The sequence below is a fragment of the Lepisma saccharinum genome, chromosome 29, assembly GCF_977018435.1.
Source record: "Lepisma saccharinum chromosome 29, izLepSacc3.1, whole genome shotgun sequence".
Taxonomy (NCBI): Eukaryota; Metazoa; Arthropoda; class Insecta; order Zygentoma; family Lepismatidae; genus Lepisma; species Lepisma saccharinum.
The window spans coordinates 14,067,990-14,091,698 of record NC_139257.1 but is presented as its reverse complement, the minus strand read 5'-3'; the positions used below and the strand labels follow the sequence as shown (position 1 = coordinate 14,091,698).

Sequence of the window (23,709 nt, the reverse complement as noted above, 5' to 3'; positions counted from 1 at the left end):
ACTGAGTTAGTTAACTTGGATAGGGAAGCTGTTCGATGCATTTTAACAGAGGAATTGAACATGCAGAAGATTTGTGCAAAGGTTGTACCAAAAGTTCTGTCAGATGACCAAAAACTGTGTCGTAAAGACTTGAGTGAGGACATGTTACAACGCCTTAGAAATGAGCCAAGTTTTTTGGAATCTGTTGGTACTTGCGATGAAACATGGATTTTTACCTATGACCCTGAAAGTAAGTTTCACAAGGAATATGATGTTGATTCTTTGTTCACTTTTCACACTAGACATTTTTTCAGCAGAACACGGTTGTAGGTGTTCACTCAATGATGTAATACTCCCAACTGGCAAGAGCGGGTGAGTCCAAACTTGCAGCACAGATAGACTAGGGGTGTTGCATGACGTCACCAAAACTGTTGTTGCTAACTCCTTTTTGTTTTTCACTTATGCAATCAATCTGGTGTTTTTTGTGTCACACCTCGTATAACATTGAAATCTGTTGATCATGTACCAAATCACGAAAATCAGAGGAAAGTTTAAGGCTATGCATTCTTTGCGTTAGTAGCTTTTCCAGCAATGTTGCAGGGATTCTTTGCAGTTTAAGATTATAGCAGCAGTGAAACCACGAAGTACCCTGGAAAAACCTTATCTGAGTTTAAAATGACACGTTGTTTGAGATGGAGATGCCAAAGGCATAGAGTGTATTACTTGCTGCTGTGAACATGGGACAAACCAGGTGATTCATGAAGAAAAGGTTGGGGGAATTTGACAATGACATTGCAAACAACGAACCCAAAATCAGCCTTTCAGAACATACAGGGTGAATCAGAAGTCAGGAACCATAGGACTAATGTGTATTTCAGGTGCTGTCCAAAGACGCGCAAGTTGAAGTGGTACTGCTGGCTAGAATTCAACTGTCTAAACCCCGATATACCCCCAATCACGCATAGTCCTATGGTTCCTGACTTTTGACTCACCCTGTATTGTCTCCCTGAAACATCATATGAGTTCATGAAAAGTGCATACAGTGTCTTCCATTGCTACAAGATTGAGATAAGAAGTTGAATAGGGAAGTCTGAAGTCACTCATCAAACTGGATTTCCCCCTGTCCAGCATGTTTATGCATGCACTTATAATTCCAACATTAGTAGGAACCAGAGTCCATTCACAGCACAGGATTTTGTCCAAAATCCTGTTTCCCAGCTGGCTTCTTTGGGGAGGTTTTTTTTGAGGGTGCCACTTCTTGCCCAATCAAAAGGCCTAATTGGTTGTTTGACCCTGCAAGTTTCTTCGTAGTTAAGCACAGCAACAGAGGGTCACTGCCAGAAAGGTGGGTCCCATGTCAGCAGATACCACAATTTCACTGTAGCATTCAGCGACAAGATGATGTTTTTCCTAGCTCTTGTCTCTTGGTTTTAGATATGTGTCTTGTGCACTGTGAACATTTTTTTGTGGCTAATTCATGTACAGTGATTCTTTTATGATGATTAGAGCCCGGAAGTTCAGGCATTTATTTTCGTTAAAATAGGCAGGCAAAAAGGCATTTATAATGTGGAAAATAGGCACTAAAAATTAAAAAAAAGGCAAAATAAACCGAAAAAATGGCACACATGGAAGTCGCTTACTTTTATATATAATTTCTGGCAAAATGTTAAAATATACATTGGGAAGAGCATTTCAATTTTCTCCGTCTTGATTGCACATAACTACAAGGTGTTTTTTTAAGTTCTCAACATTCATTGATAGTCATCTGTCAGAGAGAATGTTTTTCATAATAGAAAATGATCTTTCTACTTCGACAGAAGTTATTGGAGCATTCATAGAACAAGCTAATGTAGCTGGACTCATTTTGGTAACAGCATTTTCATCTTTTAGAATATCACAAATTGTTTTCAATTGTTTCAAGTCCTTATTTGCACTCACTACCCTTTTGCACTTTTCCGCAACAGCTGACCCCTTTTCTCCTGGCACTTCCATCATCTGCTGCATAGATTCCTTGAAGATTTTCATGGATGCTACAAGAGTCTCACCTCTTTTTTTCTAGCTTTGTAAGTGTCTCTGGCAATGCACCATAATGTGCAAAAATAAACGACAGTTCATTCTTCAGTTCTGAATAGCACAGGAGTTTTTCACTTCACGAATTGAAGCCGCTTCATTTTCTGGATGAGCATCGATAACCTCACTGATTTTTTCAAGGTTGTTAGCATAATATATAGCTGCTGATATCCAGGTTCCCCATCTTGTCAAGGAGGAAAACTAAGCTCAGGCGTAACTTCCTGAAATTTTCGGGTTCGAGAGGGAGATTTCAGAAATATCTTCTTTGTGTTCGAAATCAACCTCTCCACTTCAGCAGTCAATCATGCACAAGAAATGTGAACCGAAAGGCAATATCCTAACTCAGCATGAAATACTTTTTCTCACACTTTTCTCCTTCAGCAATGTTGAAACATGCGTGAGTTCAATATTACTTAAATAAGGCGAAAATTATTCATGTAATAAACGGAAGAAAAATAAATGCCAACATTTTTTTTTAAAAAAAATGGTCAAATTTCATTGAAAAAGGCAGAAAAAGGCATTATAATTAAAAATAGGCAGTGGGGTCCCAAATAGGCAAAATAGGCAAAATGAAAAGGCTTCTAAAACATTCAAAACAACATAAAAAACGTATATCCGTTAAAATTTTATCAATATATGCAGCAAATAAAAAGAGGCATTTTGCCAAACTTCCGGGCTCTAATGATGATCTTCAAATGTCCCAGAGGCTGAGTGGTTAGCACAGCATGCTATGATGCCAGAGGTGCCAGGTTCGAATCGTGTTCTGGACATGGTCATTCTCTGTAAGTGTCCTTTCATCAATTTCATGACTCATCCTCATATAATTAACCAAAAACACCAGAAATGTGAAGTGAAATAACCAAATCAAATCAAATTAAACAGTGAATGTTTGTGCATTAGTGTCAGTGATTCTGGTTATTGGTTTTCTGGACTTTCATCATTAAATGGGATAAATCAACTTGACAAAAGAAGATACGGGGATCTTCAAAATATTTTTCCTTAGCTCACTAGCTCTTAATTCCATGTGTGGCATGGTACAGTCATGTTCAAAAAATCTGTCGCATGGATTTTTTCTAAGTCCAACGTCTTACGAAATTATGTTGGTAGCTCTGAAACAAGGAAGTATTGTGAAATACACGATCCGCCAATCAGAGTGAAGTTCGATTCCGAGGAGCAGGAGGCGTGACTCACGGTCTTGTCCACAGAAAGTTCAACCAATGCAGGCATTTTCAAACAAGAGATAACGTCCCCATTGGTTAAATATTGTTTCAATAACGCGAATCAGCAGAAAGATTGCGCAAAAGTTTACTTTGTTGCTTTAATTGCCTTTAATCGTTTCAAATTAGTATTAAATTGTCCCAATTATAGTTCACAAACTTAATATATGTATTCATGTATGTGTTTGACAATCATACATCACACATTAGAACAATTTTCACATTGTTTTCACTACGTGAGCTGACGTTTCATTTACATTTACGATAAAATAGTCGTTTGGATGCAATAACAGTTGTCTTTCATTGATTTAGAGATGCATTTTTATTTGTTGAGTTAATGATTAAGTTAATTCGTTATTTTTCGCGAAAAGGAGGAACCACAGCTGAAAGAAAATACACAAAATGCATTATTGGGGTCAAGAGTTCGTTTAACATCACTTTTTGCACACGTAGGCTGATCACGACTCGGGATACATTTAAATTGGAATGTGAAACATTATGCGACCTGACTGGAACTTGGAAAACACACACACTGGTTACAAGACGTCGATACATTACACTATGATCTGGCGAACGCTTATAATAATGAGGGGTTGTGTGAGAGGGAGAGGGGTGATGGAAAGTAGGGTATTGAATTTTATATTTATACACATACAAGCGTAAGAAAAGATTTATTTTGATGCATGTGTGTGCGGGGTGGGGGGGGGGGGGGAGAAAGAGAGGAACAGAAATATATTGGGAGAGAGAGGACGAAGAGGTGATTATTTTAGTTGTAGAAAATGTTTTATTTCACATTCAGTAATAGAAACAGCCAATAATGACTATCTTATGAATACCATATTTAATGTAAATTTATTCTAGAAATGGGGGCGGGGAGCTGTTTGTTTAAGTTCAGTGCAGGATAAGAAGGGGTTCTGGGTCGTAGACCCGGTGAAGACACACAGTGGTTCGTATCTCACTTTAAACTGTAGGCCCAGGCCCGATTTGTCTATCTGTGCATAAAATAGACATGGACTTAGAATTCAGTAGGAAAATAACGTAGATTTAGTATTTTGGATTTTAGATGCGTTTAGACCAGTAAATTACCAATCTGATAATAAGAAACCTGTCCTCATCTTTTCATTTTGAAAGAGAGAAAGAGAGTTAATTGTATAATCTTTCGCTGTTAATTTCAAAGACGACTAATTCAAATAGTAACAATAAGGAAGGAATAAAGCTTACGAAAAGTTTTTGCCACCGTGGGGATTTGAACCTACGACCATTAGAGTGACAACCCAGTGCGATAACCACTACCCCACGAGTTCGTTTCTTCATACAGCATGATTATAAGGAAAGGCCAATTCGTTCAATGTGAATTAGAAATATAATCTCCACCCGCTTCTTTATAAACAATGCACCCGAACGCTCTTTTCTAGCAAATTAAAGAAAGGTGGTATAAATGTCACAAAACATTTAAGTAAATTCTACTATATTTATACTTCGAAGTCGTTTTACATGGAGAGGTTACAGCTTCGAAAGTTGAGGCCTTGTAATCAAGGGGCCCCATGTTCAATACACGGTGGAGTCACAAGTGGTTCGGATCCCACTTTAAACTGTAGGTCCAGTCCCGGTTATCCTTACTGTGCATAAACTGGACTTAAAACACCAAATCAATCAATCAATCAAAAATTGAGGTTGTGACGTGGCTCATCTACTGAAAACAGTAGACAAAAGTTTCAGAGGAGTAAGTAAAAAAGTGACATGAAATAATACTCAAAGAAGCCAACCATTATGAATTTATGTTACATACTTTTTCGTTAATTCACTTTCCAAAACCTAGGAGCTCGAAATAATACATATTTCATGCGATTTATGTGATTGTTTCGTCCTGCCCAGTCAAGGTTACTACCGTTCAAGGTAAAAGGGGAAGGGAAGAAATCCACCACAGCGCCATGACGTATGAAGTAACATTTTCACAGGCATCCAATATAACTGACAAGGGTTCACGTGACCTTGCAAAATGTGGGAAACACATTTCACGCCGGTCACCAGAATGCAAATACACGTTTCGAAATCTGGAACTAACGGTGGAATGAGAAATCGTTTGTAATATGCAACAATGACACTTAGCTTTTACAAAATATGAGATATGTAGACCTTGATTGATTTACAGAGAGAAGTACTTACCACAAAAGTCTAGTTCTAAATTGCAGACCTCATAATCTACTCCAGGTTGTAAAATAAATTTGCGATAGACAGCAGATATGTTAATACGATTTACCAGATTGCTAACGACTCTTACGACAAACGTTCAGCGAAGCTTTTTGAGTGAGAAAGTTTGAAATTGTTAAAAATAACGGCCTAGTTGATTGAAGATCAAATCTCTTGCAGAACCGGCTATTTGTTCCACTATTTTTTGGTGCGTAATAGAATTAATGTATTGTCGACATTTATAAGAAACAAAATATGAAAACTGTCCTTCATGGCGGTGCAGTCTAAGGTGCTGTGCGTTGAACTCCGACTGAGGGACAGCATGGGTTCGAGTCCGCCTGGCTTCTCGGCCTGTGTATAGGACCGGTGGCAACCCACCATCATGAGGAAATTGGGGAGCTACGAGTGACTGGTGTAACCCGGTTTCAGATATCTTCTATAATGGCTGAGGGTTCGATGTGCTGATCCACGTCACCTCGTTACCAGTTGAAGATGTCCACACCTCTAGGTAGGATTGTGGGAGGGAAATTGGCAGTCGGGAGATCGAGATAAGCCCTTCAAGGGCTGTCGCGCCTTGGGTTATAAAATATTAAAACTATTCCTTCGGTAAATCTAATTTTTTGTCATTGTCACGTGTGATTTTTTTCAGTATGACTGCTGCAATACTAATTCGTTCCTAAGTGAGATAATGAGATGGACAGAGAGATGTAGGGGAAATCCGTAACCCTTCGTAACCCAGCTGATATTAAAATATGAGTTCACTGTTTAAAAAGTAAAGAAGCACTAACGCCCTTTTATATCCACTTACCTCTTTATAAATTCCTGAGCATGTCACCACAAATGAACCAATCTAGTGCACACTAGAGCCTTGACTTTCAATACATATGAGGTATCCTACAATTACAGTCACAACCACAAACTCAATTTCGAAGCTGTAGCCTCTCCATGTAAAACGATTTCGACGTAAATATAGTACATTTTGCTTTAATTATTATAATTAATTAATGTTTTGTGACTTTCATACCACCTTTCTTTATATTTGCACTACGTTCTAGAGCGGTACACCATGTGGTGTATGGTCACATGGCGTGTGCTAACTTATCAAATGAACGTTTTTAAGCAGCCGACAGGCATTTGTTGAATCTTATGAAATTGAGTACTGCAATTCAACGTAATTTCCTTGCACCAGCCTGGCCCCGCGATATACCTGCACTACAACGAGTGTTATGAAGTGTAGCGAACTAATCGGGACTATTAAGAGTTCTGTCTGTTCTGAAACAACATCGGAAACGTTCGCATTTCAACTGTTGTGCTTGCTAAATGAACGTTGTTTTTGATTGAGTAGTAATTTCAGCCGAGCAGACGACAGACCAGAAACGTATATAAAGGGTCATGTACGCCAGATTCGGAAATAGAGTCATGGAACAGGCCGGTGAGAACTTAAAGAACAAAGTGATTGCACTCATTGAGGAAGGTGGGGTGTCTGCAGCTGTTGCAGGATCGCGGTATGGTGTTCATGCTCGCACTGCCCAGAGATGGTGGCGGTATTACCAGGAAACAGGAACGGTCAAACGCAAGGAAGGGTCTGATCGACCCAAAATTTCAACTCCACAACAAGACATGGCACTGCGCGACTATGCCAGGAGAAGGCCATTTTCCTCATCGAGTGAACTTGTGGCTGCTACTGGTTTCCCTGGTAAGTCTCTCACGGCTCGTAGGCGATTGAAAGAGGTAGGAATTGTCTCTCACCGTGCAGCCGTGAAGGAACATTTGACGGAGGATCAAAAAATTGATAGGCTCGCGTTCATTTCTCTGTATAGAACTTATCCATGGCATGAAGTAATATTTACTGATGAAAAAGTGTTTCAGAACTCTTCGAGCGGCCCAATACGTGTTTACCGCCCTAAGGACAGTAGATTCGACCCACATTTCGTAGCACATCGGTCGCGAAGTGGACGTTTCTCTGTCCATGCATATGGATGGATTTCTTCCCGAGGAGGGGGTGCATTGTGGAAAATAGATGGAAACCTGAATGCTGCACAATATGTAACCATCCTACAAGATATGTTGATTCCATCAGCACGTATATTATATCCAGAGGGTATACTCAAAGTTCAGCAGGTATGGCATTTTACTTTAGATTAATAATACAAGTACTTGAAAGGAAATAGTTATTAAAGTGAATGTTTGTTCAATTTCTCACAGAGCAGATTCACGTTTCTGTGCATCAATAGGGAAATATTTTTTTCATGTTCTGCCAAGCTATTCGATAGTTATTGTATTAGGTGCATTCAAATGAAAAGGTCCATTTCCTTGCAGAAACTTTATTACAGTAGTTGGCTACACATATTCACCGTATGAGGTAAGACACTGGTTCCACTTTGAAACAAGGTTATGAATTCCTTGGTAGAAGAAGTCCTTGTGCTGGGAATGAAACCATTCCCTGACAGCTTCCTGTAGCTCAGGACTCGAGGCAAAGCGTCGTCCTCTGAGGTGTTTCTTCATAGGTCCGAAAATGTGATAATCACATGGACTCAAGTCAGGACTGTAGGCAGAGTGGTCTAGCACTTCCCAATGGAATGATTGCAACATATCCTGTGTCTGTCTGGCTGTATGGGAACGAGCATTGTCCTGGAGTAAAATGATGCCTTTGCTGAGTTTTCCTCGATGCTTATTCTTGATTGATGTCCGTAGATGATGCAGTGTTTTACAGTACGTGTTTGCGTTAATTGTGTGTCCCTCCGGAAGGAACTCCACTAGCAGTGGCCATTGGTCATCGAAAAATACGGTCATCATAAGTTTGCCGACTTTAGGTTGTGACTTGCGTTTCTTTGGTTTTGGTGATCCTGTATGCCTCCATTCCATACTGTCCCTCCTTGATTCTGGCTGGTAATACGGGCAGATGGATTCATCTACAACAATGATTTTGCTGATAAAGTCCTCACCTTCATTCCTGTATCGCATCAAATGAGCCAATGACATTCCCATTCTGCACATTTTTTTGTTCCTCTGACAAACACTTTGGCACCCATTGTGCGCACACTTTCCTGTAACCCAGTCTGTGCCTCACAATGTCATGCACACTACCCAATGACACATTCACTTGTTCGCTAATGGCTGCCAGGGATATTCGTCTGTCTTCTTGAATAAGGTTGTCAATGGCAGCCACTGTCCAATCAGGGATGCGATTTTTCAACTGTCCCGGCCGAGCATCGTCCTTCAATGTGTTTCGTCCACCACGAAAACGCCTACACCATTTTCTCACTGTTTTGTCCGATACACATTTTTCATACACAACTTTCATTCTCTTATGAATGTCCGCTGGATGTACTCCTTCGGCATGAAGAAACCGAATGACACCCCGCTGTTCTTCCTTGGACACGTCCCTTAATGGCAGCTCCATTGTTCATCACAGCATTCCACCTGGGGGGAAGAAAGTGAAGGTGATTAGATAGCGGACACGTGCTACCTGGACACACTTGCGCATGCGCAGATGCCTCATTACTAAAACGTCACATATACATATACCTGTGGGTATAAAAAACACATGAAATTACTGTCTCGTATAAAGTGCTTTTTTCAGAAATAATTAAATGGACCTATTCATTTGAATGAACTAAGTAGTTCAAGTGAAGTAATGCATTTTTTGTAGCTTCATTATTTTATTTTAGCTTAATATTTTGTGTTAGTCACAACGATCAAAATGATTTATGTTTACATAACGCTGACCAAGACAGAACACAAAACTAGCACCTTTGCTGGAAAGATCGTGCCTCCAACACAAATAACGTATACTACCTGCTTATATCTGCTGAGTCAGAAATCCCAATATAAAGTTAAACGCCCACTGACACCCAGAGAAAAGCCGAATCAGAAAGCAAGAGTAAGAAGTATGACCTGCCCAATGACGTTTGTTGAATGGCTGCGGTATTTTGACCGTGAGAAGGTAGCATGATCATTAGTCTTTTAATTCGAGGTAAATTATTATTTAGTTGGTAGGTTTCATAGTGGTGTAACATTTCAATATATCCTTTTGAAATCAAATGGTGTAACACTCACTACAGGGAAACGTGCAGAACCGAGGCACGGAATGTCTGACTAGAAGTCTGCAAGTTATCTTACAGGCAGCGGCAGCGCCAGGATTAACAATCTAGGGGTGCTGAGGGGGTGCGGAATGAAATTTAGGGGATGTGATGTTGAAAATGAAGGGAAAATGCATGTATGCTTTAGCCACTACTTCAAACACGAAAATGTGCCAATGACTTGCTTTATTCTTCCTTTGCTTGTTATGACAACAACAGGTAAGTACAAACAAGTAATGTGGCTTCCCTTGCAGATTAGTATCAATGGCTTTCATCTGTAACGTTCAATAATAGTGGTCTATCTTCATTAAATAATGTTATACACATATACCACATATATGTGGTTTTCACATCATGATTGATTGATTGAGTTGGTGTTTTAAGTCTACTTTATGCACAGTAAGGCTAATCGGGACTTGACCTACAGCTTAAAGTGGGATCCGAACTGTGCAATGTGCCTCCATCGGGTATCGAACCTAGGACCCTTGGCATCGTAGCGCGATGTGTCAATCACTCAGCCATGATGGTCAGCGAGATGCTGTTGAGTATTAGATGTGACCACCAATGTTATGGTAGTATTGCAGCTATATCTAAGCCTACACCTAATGGCAAAAATAATAGTAGGTCAATATTGTCCATTACTATTTTTATTCTGTAATTTTTCTACTGTGTGATCACTCATTGAAATAAACACACCACTAAGCAGATATCATCTGCTTCGAATCACCAGAATTCCATCCCTTAAAACAACACAAGATGTAGAGTAAAAATACAGAATGAAGTGCCGCGTCATCTCAGATTCTTTGTAAATTCAGTGTGTACAGAGAAAACTTTCTCTTAGCAGCTATCCAATGAAGTCGTCCTATTTTATTCTATTTTCAGTCTTTGTTACATGCAGTACCCCATAACTATCAAATACAACAGATAATTAACTATCAAATGCAACAGATAAATTCCTAAGATATATCACATTTGAAATATGGACTATGCAACATAGCTAACATTTAACATTTACTCTCCCAATGTCTTTATTTTTTACAAAATTTTATCATTGGATGTAATGGTTACGTAGAGTATAATGAGTTTATTCGAGATTGCATGCCAGATTAGGTAGTACTGATACCTTGCGACTCATTCTTATTTAGGGCCTCCCCGATGGCGCAGTGGTGACGTCGTGGTCTTGTAATCAAGGAGTATCGGGTTTAATGCCAGGAGGAGGCACATAGTGGCTCGGATCATACTTTAAACTGTAGGTCTAGTCCCGATTAACCTTACTGTGCATAAAATGGATTTAAAACACCAAATTAACAAACCCCAAAACTTATTCTTATTTGTGAATTTTCGTCGTCGAGATCATTGTTTCTATTGCGATAATACCAAACCCTCTAATGCACATTGCAGCTGTACCACATGCAGGTGAGCCGCAGTAGCTCAGTCGTCAGGGGAGGACTTTACTTTAGCACATGTAGACTGTTGGAGTAGTAGTTCAATACTGAAGTGTCATGGAATTTTACAATACATCACATCACGTTTATTATTGGCTATTATTACAAAAAGCAAATCTATAATTTAATAGTAAACACACATGCTGTATTGTGTATTTTTGTGTTTTCTTCAAATCTACTTTTCTTTTACCTACAGGATATGTGCTCCATCCATGTCGCGACTCGCGTACAGAAATTCGCTGACGCAAACGCAGACATTGAATTTACACCCTGGGTGCCCAAGAGCCCTGATTTCAACCCAATTGAAAACGTATGGGCAGAGGTGCAGAGGGTAATGAACAACACTCTAAATGAAAGACGAATTCGTAACCAACAGCAACTCTGGAGCTTAATTGAGAGTACATGGCTAGAAGTTGTGGAAAGTAGACGATACCTTGAAGCCTGTATCCGCTCGATCAGAAGACGAATGGACGAAGTCGAAGCAAATGAAGGAAATTGGTGCGGCCATTAAATTTCTAGTATCATCTTGTATTATTTTCAAGATAAGAAAACAAATCAATAGCACAATATCATTTTCATTTATTTCAATTTATTTTTAAACAAGGACTATTTATGTAATAAAAGATTATGTAGTTCAACTTATTATGGCTTTATTATTTAAACGTGAATTTTATGCCGCTAATTAGTCTTCCACTCACCTACATTTATTACTCGCCTGTCAATAAAAAAAGTGTTTATCTACAATGTTATACTCAGTCATGGGCGTTGAAAGCAAGGAGACAGGGAAAACAATTTCCTAGATAACCTGGAAAATATGTATCTATTGGTGAGTTATGCGCCAAGTTTCCGCCAATAATTCAAAGGTCATGATGCACAGACTTTGATATCACATACAAGTACATCAAATTAATCTTATTACATAACACGGAATTAATAGCTAAAACGTAGATAAAGTCCCCTTGAAAATAAGATTTAATCGTCTAAAAGAATTCGTTGTAAATTGTTATAACCACAATTTTCAAGGGAGGAATAGTTTGTACTCAGTTCATATTTATCTTAATCATTTTCGAAATTTACTAACACCTGGTTCAACTTTAAGAGTAAATTAATGTCACTAGCACAAATCTTGTTGAATTTTCAAAAATAAATTAACACAATTGATGATTATTCCGTTTCAAATGCATTTATCTAAAGGAATATAGGCTATGTTATTTTTACTGTGCCGGGAAATATCTTCATAGAACTTCAAACCATAGCTCTTGTCCAGTCTTACGGCGGGCGCTCTACATGCTGGCAAGGGAAGTGGGGGGCGGTGAAGCGATCAGTCCAGAGCTATAAGAAACGCAGCAGGCTGCAAAACGAGGTGTGGCAGCACCTTCTCCCCTCTCGGCGCCAACGCTGTTGTCTGGTTGGTCAGCTGCTTATTCCCCGCTCCCTCCTTCCCTCTTCCCCTGTATAGCGCCCGCCGTAAGAGTACATAAGACTTATAATAGATACGCATTTGATAGTTTTTCTCATAAGACCTATTTTAAATAAAAACAATGACCAGAAGGCAGATACTGGCCACATTCTTTAGAGCCATGGATAAATATGAAGTAAACAACTTTGGGTCATTATCAAAAACTCAAATAATTCGCAAGACAAGCTATTTTGGAAAACTATATTTTGTGCACGTAAACATTTATTCTCGTAATTTGAATAAGAAGTAGGCATAATAATGTTCGTTCAAAATTAATTCCTTCTAAGAGCTACGAAAAGAAGAAAGCTATCCACTGCCACGTTTGTATATCTATTTAACAATTGCAACAACAAGTAAGCATCATGAATTGTGTTGTGTACGATTAGGCTTCGTGAATTTTCACAACGAAGCGGAACGTGCTTTATCGCACGTTAGAATTTCTTGTGCAAAGTACAGTAAGAAATGATCATAATAATGTTTATTGCGCAAGAATATCTTCAATGAGTTTTGAAATAGATGGAAACCTTGCTTTGCGCAAACCTGTATATCTGTGAAAGAATGTAGCTAACAAGAATTAATCCCCTGATAATGTTTAATGCGCAAGACTAGCTTCAATGAGTTTTGAAATAGATGAAACCTTGCTTTGGGCATGCCTGTATTTCTGTGAATTAGTGTAAAAAGAATTAATCCTAATAATGTTTTTTGCTCAAGACTACTTTTAATGAATTTTATATTTTGTGTGTGTTTGATTTTCTGTGTATATGCGCAAGAAGAGGTGATGTTAATAATATTTATTGCGGAAGAATGTCTGCAATTAATTTCGTAAAGGACGAAAGCTCTGCTTTGTCTATCTGTATTCCGGTGTAAAAATTCAATAAGAGGTAATCCTGTGGAATCCATAATACAATGATTGATTTGCTTTATTTTATTCCTCTTTTTGTGCCACTTTTGGCAAATTTGCGAAGATGGGTATGAGTGATGATATGATGAGATTGATGAACGATACTCACAAACATCCGTGCCAAGACCGGAATTCGAATCCGGGACTCCTGGGGGTGCAGTGCGATGCGCTAACCACTCCATCACGGCGACTGGATTTAATACAATGTATCACTAATATTGGATTTCGTGCAAATTGTGGTAGTAAAATATCGACGCTTTTTCATCAATACTTTCCATTTATTTCCGTTGCAATTATACCTTTGGTGTCAAACTTGGCGACGCTAATTTAATAATCATGCAAGAAAAAGATTTGTAAATAATTTAGTGAAAATCTATTTGACGTAATTTGATATTCTCTGTCAATAAATAAACACAATACCATTTCACATAGTGAAAACAACGTTAAAACTATTTCATTTGATATAATAGATATAGTTTATTAAATACTCATCGTAACCGATGTTATTAGTAATATTTGCGACATCATTAAAGCAAAAATATAGACCTTTATCCCATCTTTCTGCTGATTAGCGATAGTGAAACAATATTTATTCAATAGCAATGTTATGCCAACATTTGGTAAAAACCTATTTGTTCTTCCACCTGTGGAGACGATTGTGAGTCACGCCTCTTCCTTTTCCGAAACGAACGCCACTCTGATTGGCAGATCGATTCTTTTCCAGCAGTCCATGCAAAACGACTTCGAAGTATAAATATAGTAGATTTTACTTAAATGTTTTGTGACATTTATACCACCTTTCTTTAATTTGCTAGAAAAGAGCGTTCGGGTGCATTGTTTATAAAGAAGCGGGTGGAGATTATATTTCTAATTCACATTGAACGAATTGGCCTTTCCTTATAATCATGCTGTATGAAGAAACGAACTCGTGGGGTAGTGGTTATCGCACTGGGTTGTCACTCTAATGGTCGTAGGTTCAAATCCCCACGGTGGCAAAAACTTTTCGTAAGCTTTATTCCTTCCTTATTGTTACTATTTGAATTAGTCGTCTTTGAAATTAACAGCGAAAGATTATACAATTAACTCTCTTTCTCTCTTTCAAAATGAAAAGATGAGGACAGGTTTCTTATTATCAGATTGGTAATTTACTGGTCTAAACGCATCTAAAATCCAAAATACTAAATCTACGTTATTTTCGTACTGAATTCTAAGTCCATGTCTATTTTATGCACAGATAGACAAATTGGGCCTGGACCTACAGTTTAAAGTGAGATACGAACCACTGTGTGTCTTCACCGGGTCTACGACCCAGAACCCCTTCTTATCCTGCACTGAACTTAAACAAACAGCTCCCCGCCCCCATTTCTAGAATAAATTTACATTAAATATGGTATTCATAAGATAGTCTTTATTGGCTGTTTCTATTACTGAATGTGAAATAAAACATTTTCTACAACTAAAATAATCACCTCTTCGTCCTCTCTCTCCCAATATATTTCTGTTCCTCTCTTTCTCCCCCACCCCCCCACCCCGCACACACATGCATCAAAATAAATCTTTTCTTACGCTTGTATGTGTATAAATATAAAATTCAATACCCTACTTTCCATCACCCCTCTCCCTCTCACACAACCCCTCATTATTATAAGCGTTCGCCAGATCATAGTGTAATGTATCGACGTCTTGTAACCAGTGTGTGTGTTTTCCAAGTTCCAGTCAGGTCGCATAATGTTTCACATTCCAATTTAAATGTATCCCGAGTCGTGATCAGCCTACGTGTGCAAAAAGTGATGTTAAACGAACTCTTGACCCCAATAATGCCTTTTGTGTATTTTCTTTCAGCTGTGGTTCCTTCTTTTCGCGAAAAATAACGAATTAACTTAATCATTAACTCAACAAATAAAAATGCATCTCTAAATCAATGAATGAAAACTGTTATTGCATCCAAACGACTATTTTATCGTAAATGTAAATGAAACGTCAGCTCACGTAGTGAAAACAATGTGAAAATTGTTCTAATGAGTGATGTATGATTGTCAAACACATACATGAATACATATATTAAGTTTGTGAACTATAATTGGGACAATTTAATACTAATTTGAAACGATTAAAGGCAATTAAAGCAACAAAGTAAACTTTTGCGCAATCTTTCTGCTGATTCGCGTTATTGAAACAATATTTAACCAATGGGGACGTTATCTCTTGTTTGAAAATGCCTGCATTGGTTGAACTTTCTGTGGACAAGACCATGAGTCACGCCTCCTGCTCCTCGGAATCGAACTTCACTCTGATTGGCGGATCGTGTATTTCACAATACTTCCTTGTTTCAGAGCTACCAACATAATTTCGTAAGACGTTGGACTTAGAAAAAATCCATGCGACAGATTTTTTGAACATGATTGTACATTGTACAGCTTCATCTTTTTTTTTTTTTACTTACAATTGTTGTTCTTGAGTAATTGAAGCAATGTGGATTCTAGCAACATGCAGCTCTGATCGTGATGACTTTGAGAAAAAGATCCTTCGGAGACTGCATCTGTAGCATTTCCATTTAAGCTCTATGCCTGTTATCTCCCCTACATTGCTGGTGCTTGTCCCAAGGAATGGCACTTTCTTTCCTTTGCGGAATTCTCTTGCAGACCTGGAAGAATAATAAAACAAAAAACATGTTAGTGTTGGAAGGTATTTGAAGAGTCCCAAAGGACCTTTCTTCCCTATGGTGCAGTAGTAGCATAGTCACCTTGTAATCAAGGGGTCCCAGGTTCGATACCTGGTGGAGGCAAATAGTGGTTCGGTGCAACTTTAAACTGTAGGTCCAGTCCCTGATTAGCCTTACCATGCATAAAGTGCACAAAACCAATTAATCAATCAATCAAGAGCCCCAAAATCGAGAGCCATTTATGCAGAAATTCCCATGTAACTGCTGTATATCTAGTCCTATCATAAATTATGTTACAATGTTTAGACAGGGATGGCAACACTAGTTGGCAAGGTAACCCCGCAATGCTGGATCAAACAACAACCAGTATCATTGTGTGTGTGGCTGTGGTAGCGGAAAGGTGAATTTCACTGCGATTCGAAAGGAGTTAGGTGTATACGAGAACCGTTTGACAGTAATCACACTGCACAAAGTTGGCAAATCACCATCGGACATTTTCAACACCCTCAAAAAGCTGAATATCAGCAGGATGTTCATGCATCGGACCATCAACAGATACTATGACACAGGGACAATTGAGGACCACCCCAGGAAAGGTAGACCTCGCAGCATGAGGAGCCAAAATCTCTTGCAAGCAGTGGTGATGCAGATTCGATGAAATCCTGTCAGGAAACAAGCAGTGATGACTAGGGAGCTGAACATTTCAAAAATGTCGATGTCGCTTGTGCTCCGAAGTGACCTAGGACTCTGCGCTTATCGGCGAAGTACTGGTCACTTTCTCACTCCACAGCTTAAGGTCCAGTTGGAGCAGAAAACAAAGAGACTCCTTCAGCGTTACACAAATGGTGGCCACATGAGCATCCTTTTCACAGACTAAAAAATCTTCACGATTGAAGAGTTTTCCAATCGACAAAACGACCGTGTTTATGCCTCGACATCCCAGGAAGCTCGTGAAAACACGCCACGGATCCTCAGAGGCCATCATCCCACTTCAGTGATGGTTTGGTGGGGGGTTTTGTACGATGACACAACTGAACTCCACTTCTGTGAATATGGTGTGAAAACATCTGCAAAAGTGTACCAAGCGACAGTGTTGGAGCCGCTTGTGAAATCGTTGACCCGCACAATGTTCAAAAATGAGCCGTGGAGATTCCAGCAGGACTCAGCACCAGCCCACAAGGCAAAGACCACACAGGAGTGGCTTCGAGGAATGTGCCTGATTTCATTGCTCCGGATGATTAGCCTTCCAGCAGCCCCGACCTCAGCCCATTGAACTACAGGTTTTGTTTTGTTTTGTAGGAAGAGGCATCCAAACCTTGCGAGTCTCAAGCATTCTCTTGTGAAGGCAGTGGCAGACTTTCTCAAGACCGTGCTTGCTGCGATCAATGACTGGCTTCAGAGACTTCGGGCGTGTGTGAAGGCCAGAGGTGGCCATTTTGAACAGTGATTGGTGTTCTGTGTTAGCAAGACCTGTACCTTTGTAACATCCAAATATTAATACATTAGCTTGCTCACTGTGCCTGTAGTTCATTATTAACTTTGTAACAGAATTTATGGTAAGACTAGTTACGTCATTTTAAATGTGCAAGTTGAGGTCCCACTTTCAAATTTCCACTGTATTACAGAAAAACCATGCAAAGAAATTGTCTTTGATAGATCATCTGTTACAGTGTAAGTTTCAACCTCAGTTTTCTAACTTGAAATAGTTTTAATCTTTTAACTACCTTTAAAGTTTTGAAAGGCTACTGAATGAAGAGAAAGTGCTTATTTCTAAAACAGATTATCAGTTCTGTTGGTCCCCACAGCTTCAGCAGCAAATCACACTAGAGATATGAACATCAAATTTCCACTTGAAATCTTTCTCTATCCACTGCTGTCTGTGGAATTAAATGCCTGTGGAAATCCAAGATCAGTCTACAATATCTGTTTCTAACAATCCAAGGAAAGCATTTCTTAGTAGACAATAACAATTAAATAACATTAATGTGTAAGCTCTGAGTACAAATTTAAAAGAAAATGCAGAAAAGAATGAGTGAGAAGTAAGTGAGTGAGTGAGAGAGAGAGAGAACAAACATTTGTTATCACTAGAGCCCGGATTTGTATGTAATTACATATTCTATTCCTTTTTAGATACATAGTACCTTCAACAGGAAAATGCCAACTAATTACATAACACATGATTTTGGATAAGTTTTATGTTACATATTTTTACATATTTTCCAGGATATTACATATTTTACATATTCGCTAATTTACATAAAACAACAAATTTCGGTAATTTTTTCCTCTTGATCCTTTTCCCTATTTTCGATCTCTGAAACATGATGATGAAAATTTCTAGCTCATGTGATGTCATATTTTCTAATTAATGAGATGCTTAAGGGTCACCTAAAATTGACTGCCAAGTAGAAAGTGCTCGAGTTTCTCCCTTTCCCCTTTTGTGGTTACATATTTTTGTTTCGCTTTTAGGTTTTCGCAAAGCACCTAGAAACTTGGCATCGGTGGACAAGAAAGCTACTTTTCTCTACACCTCTACACAATACGAAAAGTACAAAAGTAGTCATGTATTTTAATTTGATTGTTGTTTCTGTATGTGCTTTTTTTTTCAATTTGTTTCGAAATTTACCAAGAGCTCTCTTTGCCTCAATGCAGTCGGAAATTTGACAACTTCACCGAATTTGAAAGCTGCAAGTGTTCAACAATACTGCGCTGCTTGTAGTAGAAGGAGTAGCTCAAACGTAAACAATACTCTGATGTTAGAGCCTCCAGTTTATTGCTGCTGACTTGCATTAGACATTCGATTTGATTGGGAGACAGCATTGAATAGGTGTGTTAGGTTTGATACTACATATTTAGCTACATATCCTTTTGATAATACATCCTTAAGTACAAATTTTAGCAATTATTGTTACATATTTATATTAAAAAAAAGGTGAAGTGTTCCCCTGTGCTTAGCACTACGCCATGAAGGCGTATAGGGGGTGTGGGGGTAACGCCCCACACTTTCTTGATCCGGTCGTAAGTGGGGGTGATGTGATCAGCATCACGCTCCTGACCACCTTTACCCCCCCCCCCCAGGTACCCATGTCATTCGACGCTGGGTGGGTGCCGAGGCTGCTTCCAACGTTACATATTTATGCATATATATTTTTTGTACTTTGATGTTACATAATAGTCCAGGGTCTAGTTATCACATAAAGCTCAAACTGGAAAATACAATACAATTCACTTTGGAGAGATATTGATATAAAGAAACATGCACCAGACAAGCATGTCTGTTACTCCTCTTATGCTGTTATTAAAATGAGCTTTAGGATTATACTGCCACAAACAAAACTGTGTTGTTATATATGTATTTTATGATGTCATAACTTACGTGTCCAGAATCTTCAATTTTGTTTCCTGGATGGAACCAAACAGCACAATTTCGAGCTTGCCAAGGGTTGGGTTCTTTAGATCTTTTCCAACTTCAATCTCCAGCCCATAATGATACACTGTGGAGATAATTGAAGATGTGCACTGCATTAAATTATAGTTATAAAAATATCTCAGGTTATGTAAGTAAATCCTCTAAACAGACCTATCACACATATGGAGTGTGAGGTAGCAGTTAAGAATACAGAAGTAAGACAGATTTCAGGCCTTCAGAAATAAATGCAACATTTCATACCAAAGTGACATGACCAGCTGCACGTGTCACTCGGACTGGACAATTTTTCTCGGTAGGGTGTATTGTGTCACCTTGGACTGCTAGTTGGTAGGGGTGTGTGATATCGATTGAATATCGATATTTAGTCGATTTATCGAATATCGAAAATATTGACATCTCAACGATACCGAAAATATCAATATTGATGCTACCAAAAATACTGATATCGATGATCCAGACAATACCGATATCGACAATCGTGACGGTACTGATACATCTATATCTGTCAATTTGAAGTTTCGTCCCTGCCCTCTTCTGGAGCTGTCCCTGTTTGTAGCGTCGAAACTATGCATCAAACAGAAAAATGTTATTACAAAATATTTTGTGCTGTGTATGTGCTGTATATCGAGGTGAGTCCAAGAATGTGACATTCATTTACAACTTGAGCCTGAGTCTTGCCAAGTATTGTCTCGTATTGTATTGATACCATACCATCCCTATTCTTGGGCGCACAAGGATAAGAAGCAAGTTTTTTTATTGGTTGTTGCACGTATTTGCTTTCCATGTTAATCAGAGGCAATCTCTCATCATTCTCACCCCAAGATCTGTCCCCAAGTGGTGAGCGCATTACTTGTTGTCTTAACCCAAGTGGTGAGCGCATTACTTGTTGTCTTAACATCCTTATGTTTGATTTAACTTGTACATAAGGAATGCAACACCACCATATGTGGATAATGTTGATATCGACGTATTGAATATCGACATATGAAATATCAACATCGATGTCAATATTTTTACAATATCGACACTTTGATATTTTAAAAATATTGACTCAATATCGAGACAAAGGGCGCTAGGAAAGTTTTGCAATGTGACGCAACGAATGGTTACATGTTGCCACAAGTTCACACATGTTGAAACAGGTTCTAACCTGCACCGTAGATGGCAGAACGAGCTCTGGCTGCTAGTTCCCACAGCTGTGGCAATAAGAGGTAGGCAAGATGTCGACCTGGTCAAAGGCAGAATACCGTGAAATTTTGCGGTACAACTTTGAACGTGGTTTAAGTGTTGATCAGTGCTTGGAAGAAATGGCATCTATGCTAGGAGATGATTGTCCTCATCGTACTACTATATTCAGGTGGTATCGGGAGTTCAGAAAAGGAAATTTCAGCATGGAAGATTCTCCAAGGGAGGGATGCCCAGCCTCGTCTGTTACCAAGGAGACCATCGCTGCAGTCAGGAAGATGCTGGGGGTAGACATCTGTGTGACCCATCGCCAAATAGAGGAGTGTTTGAATATTCCTGCACTTGCAATTCATGCCATTCTGCACAACCAAGAATGAAGAAGTGCATAGAGTGTGGTGGAAGATACTTTGAAAGATTGTGAAAATGTAAGCCGTATTGCAAAGCTTTCCTAGTACCCTTCATATATCAAAATATCGCACAGCTCTACTAGTTGCGCATGCGCAGTGAATATTTTATTATGTACTGGAGGGGGGGGGGGGGCATGTTGGTTGTTGCTTTCCACGTTGGCATAAAATCCCTGTCACCTGTCATACCAGTCTGAAAGCTGCCTAAGTTTACATGCTAGAGTCCTGCATGGAATCACTTTCACTCGCTCATAATCATTCAAATACCCTACCCTTGTGGGTACTAATAATAAGTCCAAAAATTACTGTGTAAGAACAAAACATAATATGTATGAGTATGCAATAACGACAGACCAAAATGTAGAATGGGACTCCTGAGGATGACAATGAAATAAGTCTCCGAAACATAGGTAAAAAAAAAGGTAAAGTGCTCCCCTGTGCATAGTACCATGCCATGAAGGCGTATAGGGGTGGGGGGGTAATGCCCCACACTTTCTTGATCCGGTCGTGAGTGGGGGTGATGTGATGAGCATCATGCCCCTGACCACCTTTACCACCCAGGGTTTCCCCCAGGTACCCATGTTATTTGATGCTGGGTAGGCGCCGGGGCCGCTTCCAACGTTAGAAAAGTTCCCGGATTTGAACCGGTCAGGGATCGAACCTGGGACTTTTCTCCGAAACATAGGTATATAGAAATTTAAAGCATCCAAAAACTCAGCTACAAAGAAGTATGCAATGAGATCATGGCATGTGAATCCTCTGTTGGGTTTTGTATTGTGTGGCTTCTCCAATCAATCTAGTATAATCATCATTCATCCTTATTGTTTCTACTACAGAAAAGTGGCAGAAAACGAAGGCATGTCAATTGTTACGACATTTCCTGCCCAGCTTCTACAAGAAGAAATTAATAAATTCATGTGTGCGAAATAGGGATGGGTCGATATGTACTAATTAATCAGTTTATATAAGTTTACAAATGTTCCTGGAAGAACATAAATTACCGTATTTACGCGCGTATAATGCGCACCTAGTTTTTGATGGGGAAAAGTGACAAATAATTATATCTCATATATAATGCACAGTACAATCCAGGTTCAATAATTGGCTTTCTTAGTTGTAGATCTTAAAGCTGTTGCTATGCCGATCATCAGTGAATGACATTATAGCTATGCAATGAGTCAGCTGTTGCTATGTGGACCAAGACGAGAATATCCTCTTGTGTAAACAATGAGTCACAAACCCATGCCATCTTGCCCTCTTCCTCTGTGTATATCATCACAGAAGCTTTCACTCTAACCACCTTATTTATTCTGTAATAGTAGAAAGCAAGATCAAAATTACCTTATGGATTTGCAGGCTTAGGAAGTTATTTTCTATTATTTCTCGCTCAGCAAATATTGCTGATATGCATCCCATGTGACGGGAAGTGCATGCTTGAATTCCACCAGAATGGCACTGCTTTTCTTGGTTTACAAAGTAAAAAAATGGGGGGTTAAACTTTTATACATGGTTTTGCTCATTTCCTCTTTACTTTTTTCTAAGAAAAACTTCAAAAGATATACTTTTTCCATGACTAAAGTAACATTCATAGGAGGTACATTCAGGACCCTCAAACTAGCAGTTAGCATCACATGATTTCTTCCATTAAGGTATTTACACACTCCATATATATCATATTATTTGGCAAGTAATACATTTTAATTATTATTTTCTTTTTCCTTATCTTTTCTTTCATCCAAAGTACTATAAGAATCAGAAGAAATATTAACGATTTCAATTACATTTCCAAATTAATGAATGGAAAACTTGATGTACCATATTTATTATCTAAAATTACACCAAAGACACATCATTATGTATTCCAAAACACTTCTTATTTTAGACATAATAGGTATTTTAATTTTCTTATATCCCAATACGGTCATATTCCACTGGAGCCTAGTAACTTTTATTATTATAATAACATGTGTAATTTTACTTTTAACGTGTTTCTTTAACATATGTGATTATATTGTACTTTTTAAATTTGTATTTTTCTTTATTTTAACGAAATTGTCTTCTCCCTATATTTTGTCATGTAGTACACATTTTAATTTTTCTTTTAATTGTAATATTGTGTATATGTCAAATGTCATCACAAACTACTGTATTGGGCATGTACACTGTTTTTCTTCAGTAAAATCAAATAAATCAAGTTAAATCAAATTTTGTGATGAGCTTATTTCAACCGCATTACGCATTAGCGTCGCCATCTTGAATAGAATATTGTTGCCATATTCAGAAACCACAGAATTCAAGCTTTACAATGATATATAACATGATAGGGTTCCATAAACATAAAAAAATCAATGCAAGTGTCACAAAATCATGGAATGACCCTGTACGGCTTCATGTTGGTTGTCCGAAATATTCCATGCATAATACGCACCACAGTTTTTGGGGGCAAAAATTTTGGAAAAAGTGCACATTATACATGAGTAAATACGGTAATTATTCACCCTTAGTATATGTAACTGATGACTACAATTGGTTTATCTTGGTTTGTAAAGGAAACTGCATATTTAGATATTTAGTTTTACAAAACCAGAGTACCTAATAAGATAAATTATAACAAAAAGGATAGAATTTTACATTCACTTACAGACAATTTATAGATGCATGTAGGATATACAGAACACCTGTGAA

General features: G+C 38.5%; 1 protein-coding gene across 2 annotated transcripts in view; it reads right to left on the bottom strand.

The window, feature by feature from the left end:
* Nucleotides 1-23,709, bottom strand: part of LOC145981648 (pancreatic lipase-related protein 2-like) — a 96,027-nt gene that overhangs the window by 4,333 nt on the left and 67,985 nt on the right. For both annotated transcript variants that reach the window (XM_083115044.1, XM_083115045.1), the window contains exons 10-11: nucleotides 19,382-19,499; nucleotides 15,787-15,987 (exon numbers count right to left, since the gene is read on the bottom strand). In XM_083115044.1, the coding sequence (XP_082971170.1) occupies nucleotides 15,787-15,987; nucleotides 19,382-19,499 (319 nt within the window). The remainder of the gene's footprint in view (nucleotides 1-15,786; nucleotides 15,988-19,381; nucleotides 19,500-23,709) is intronic.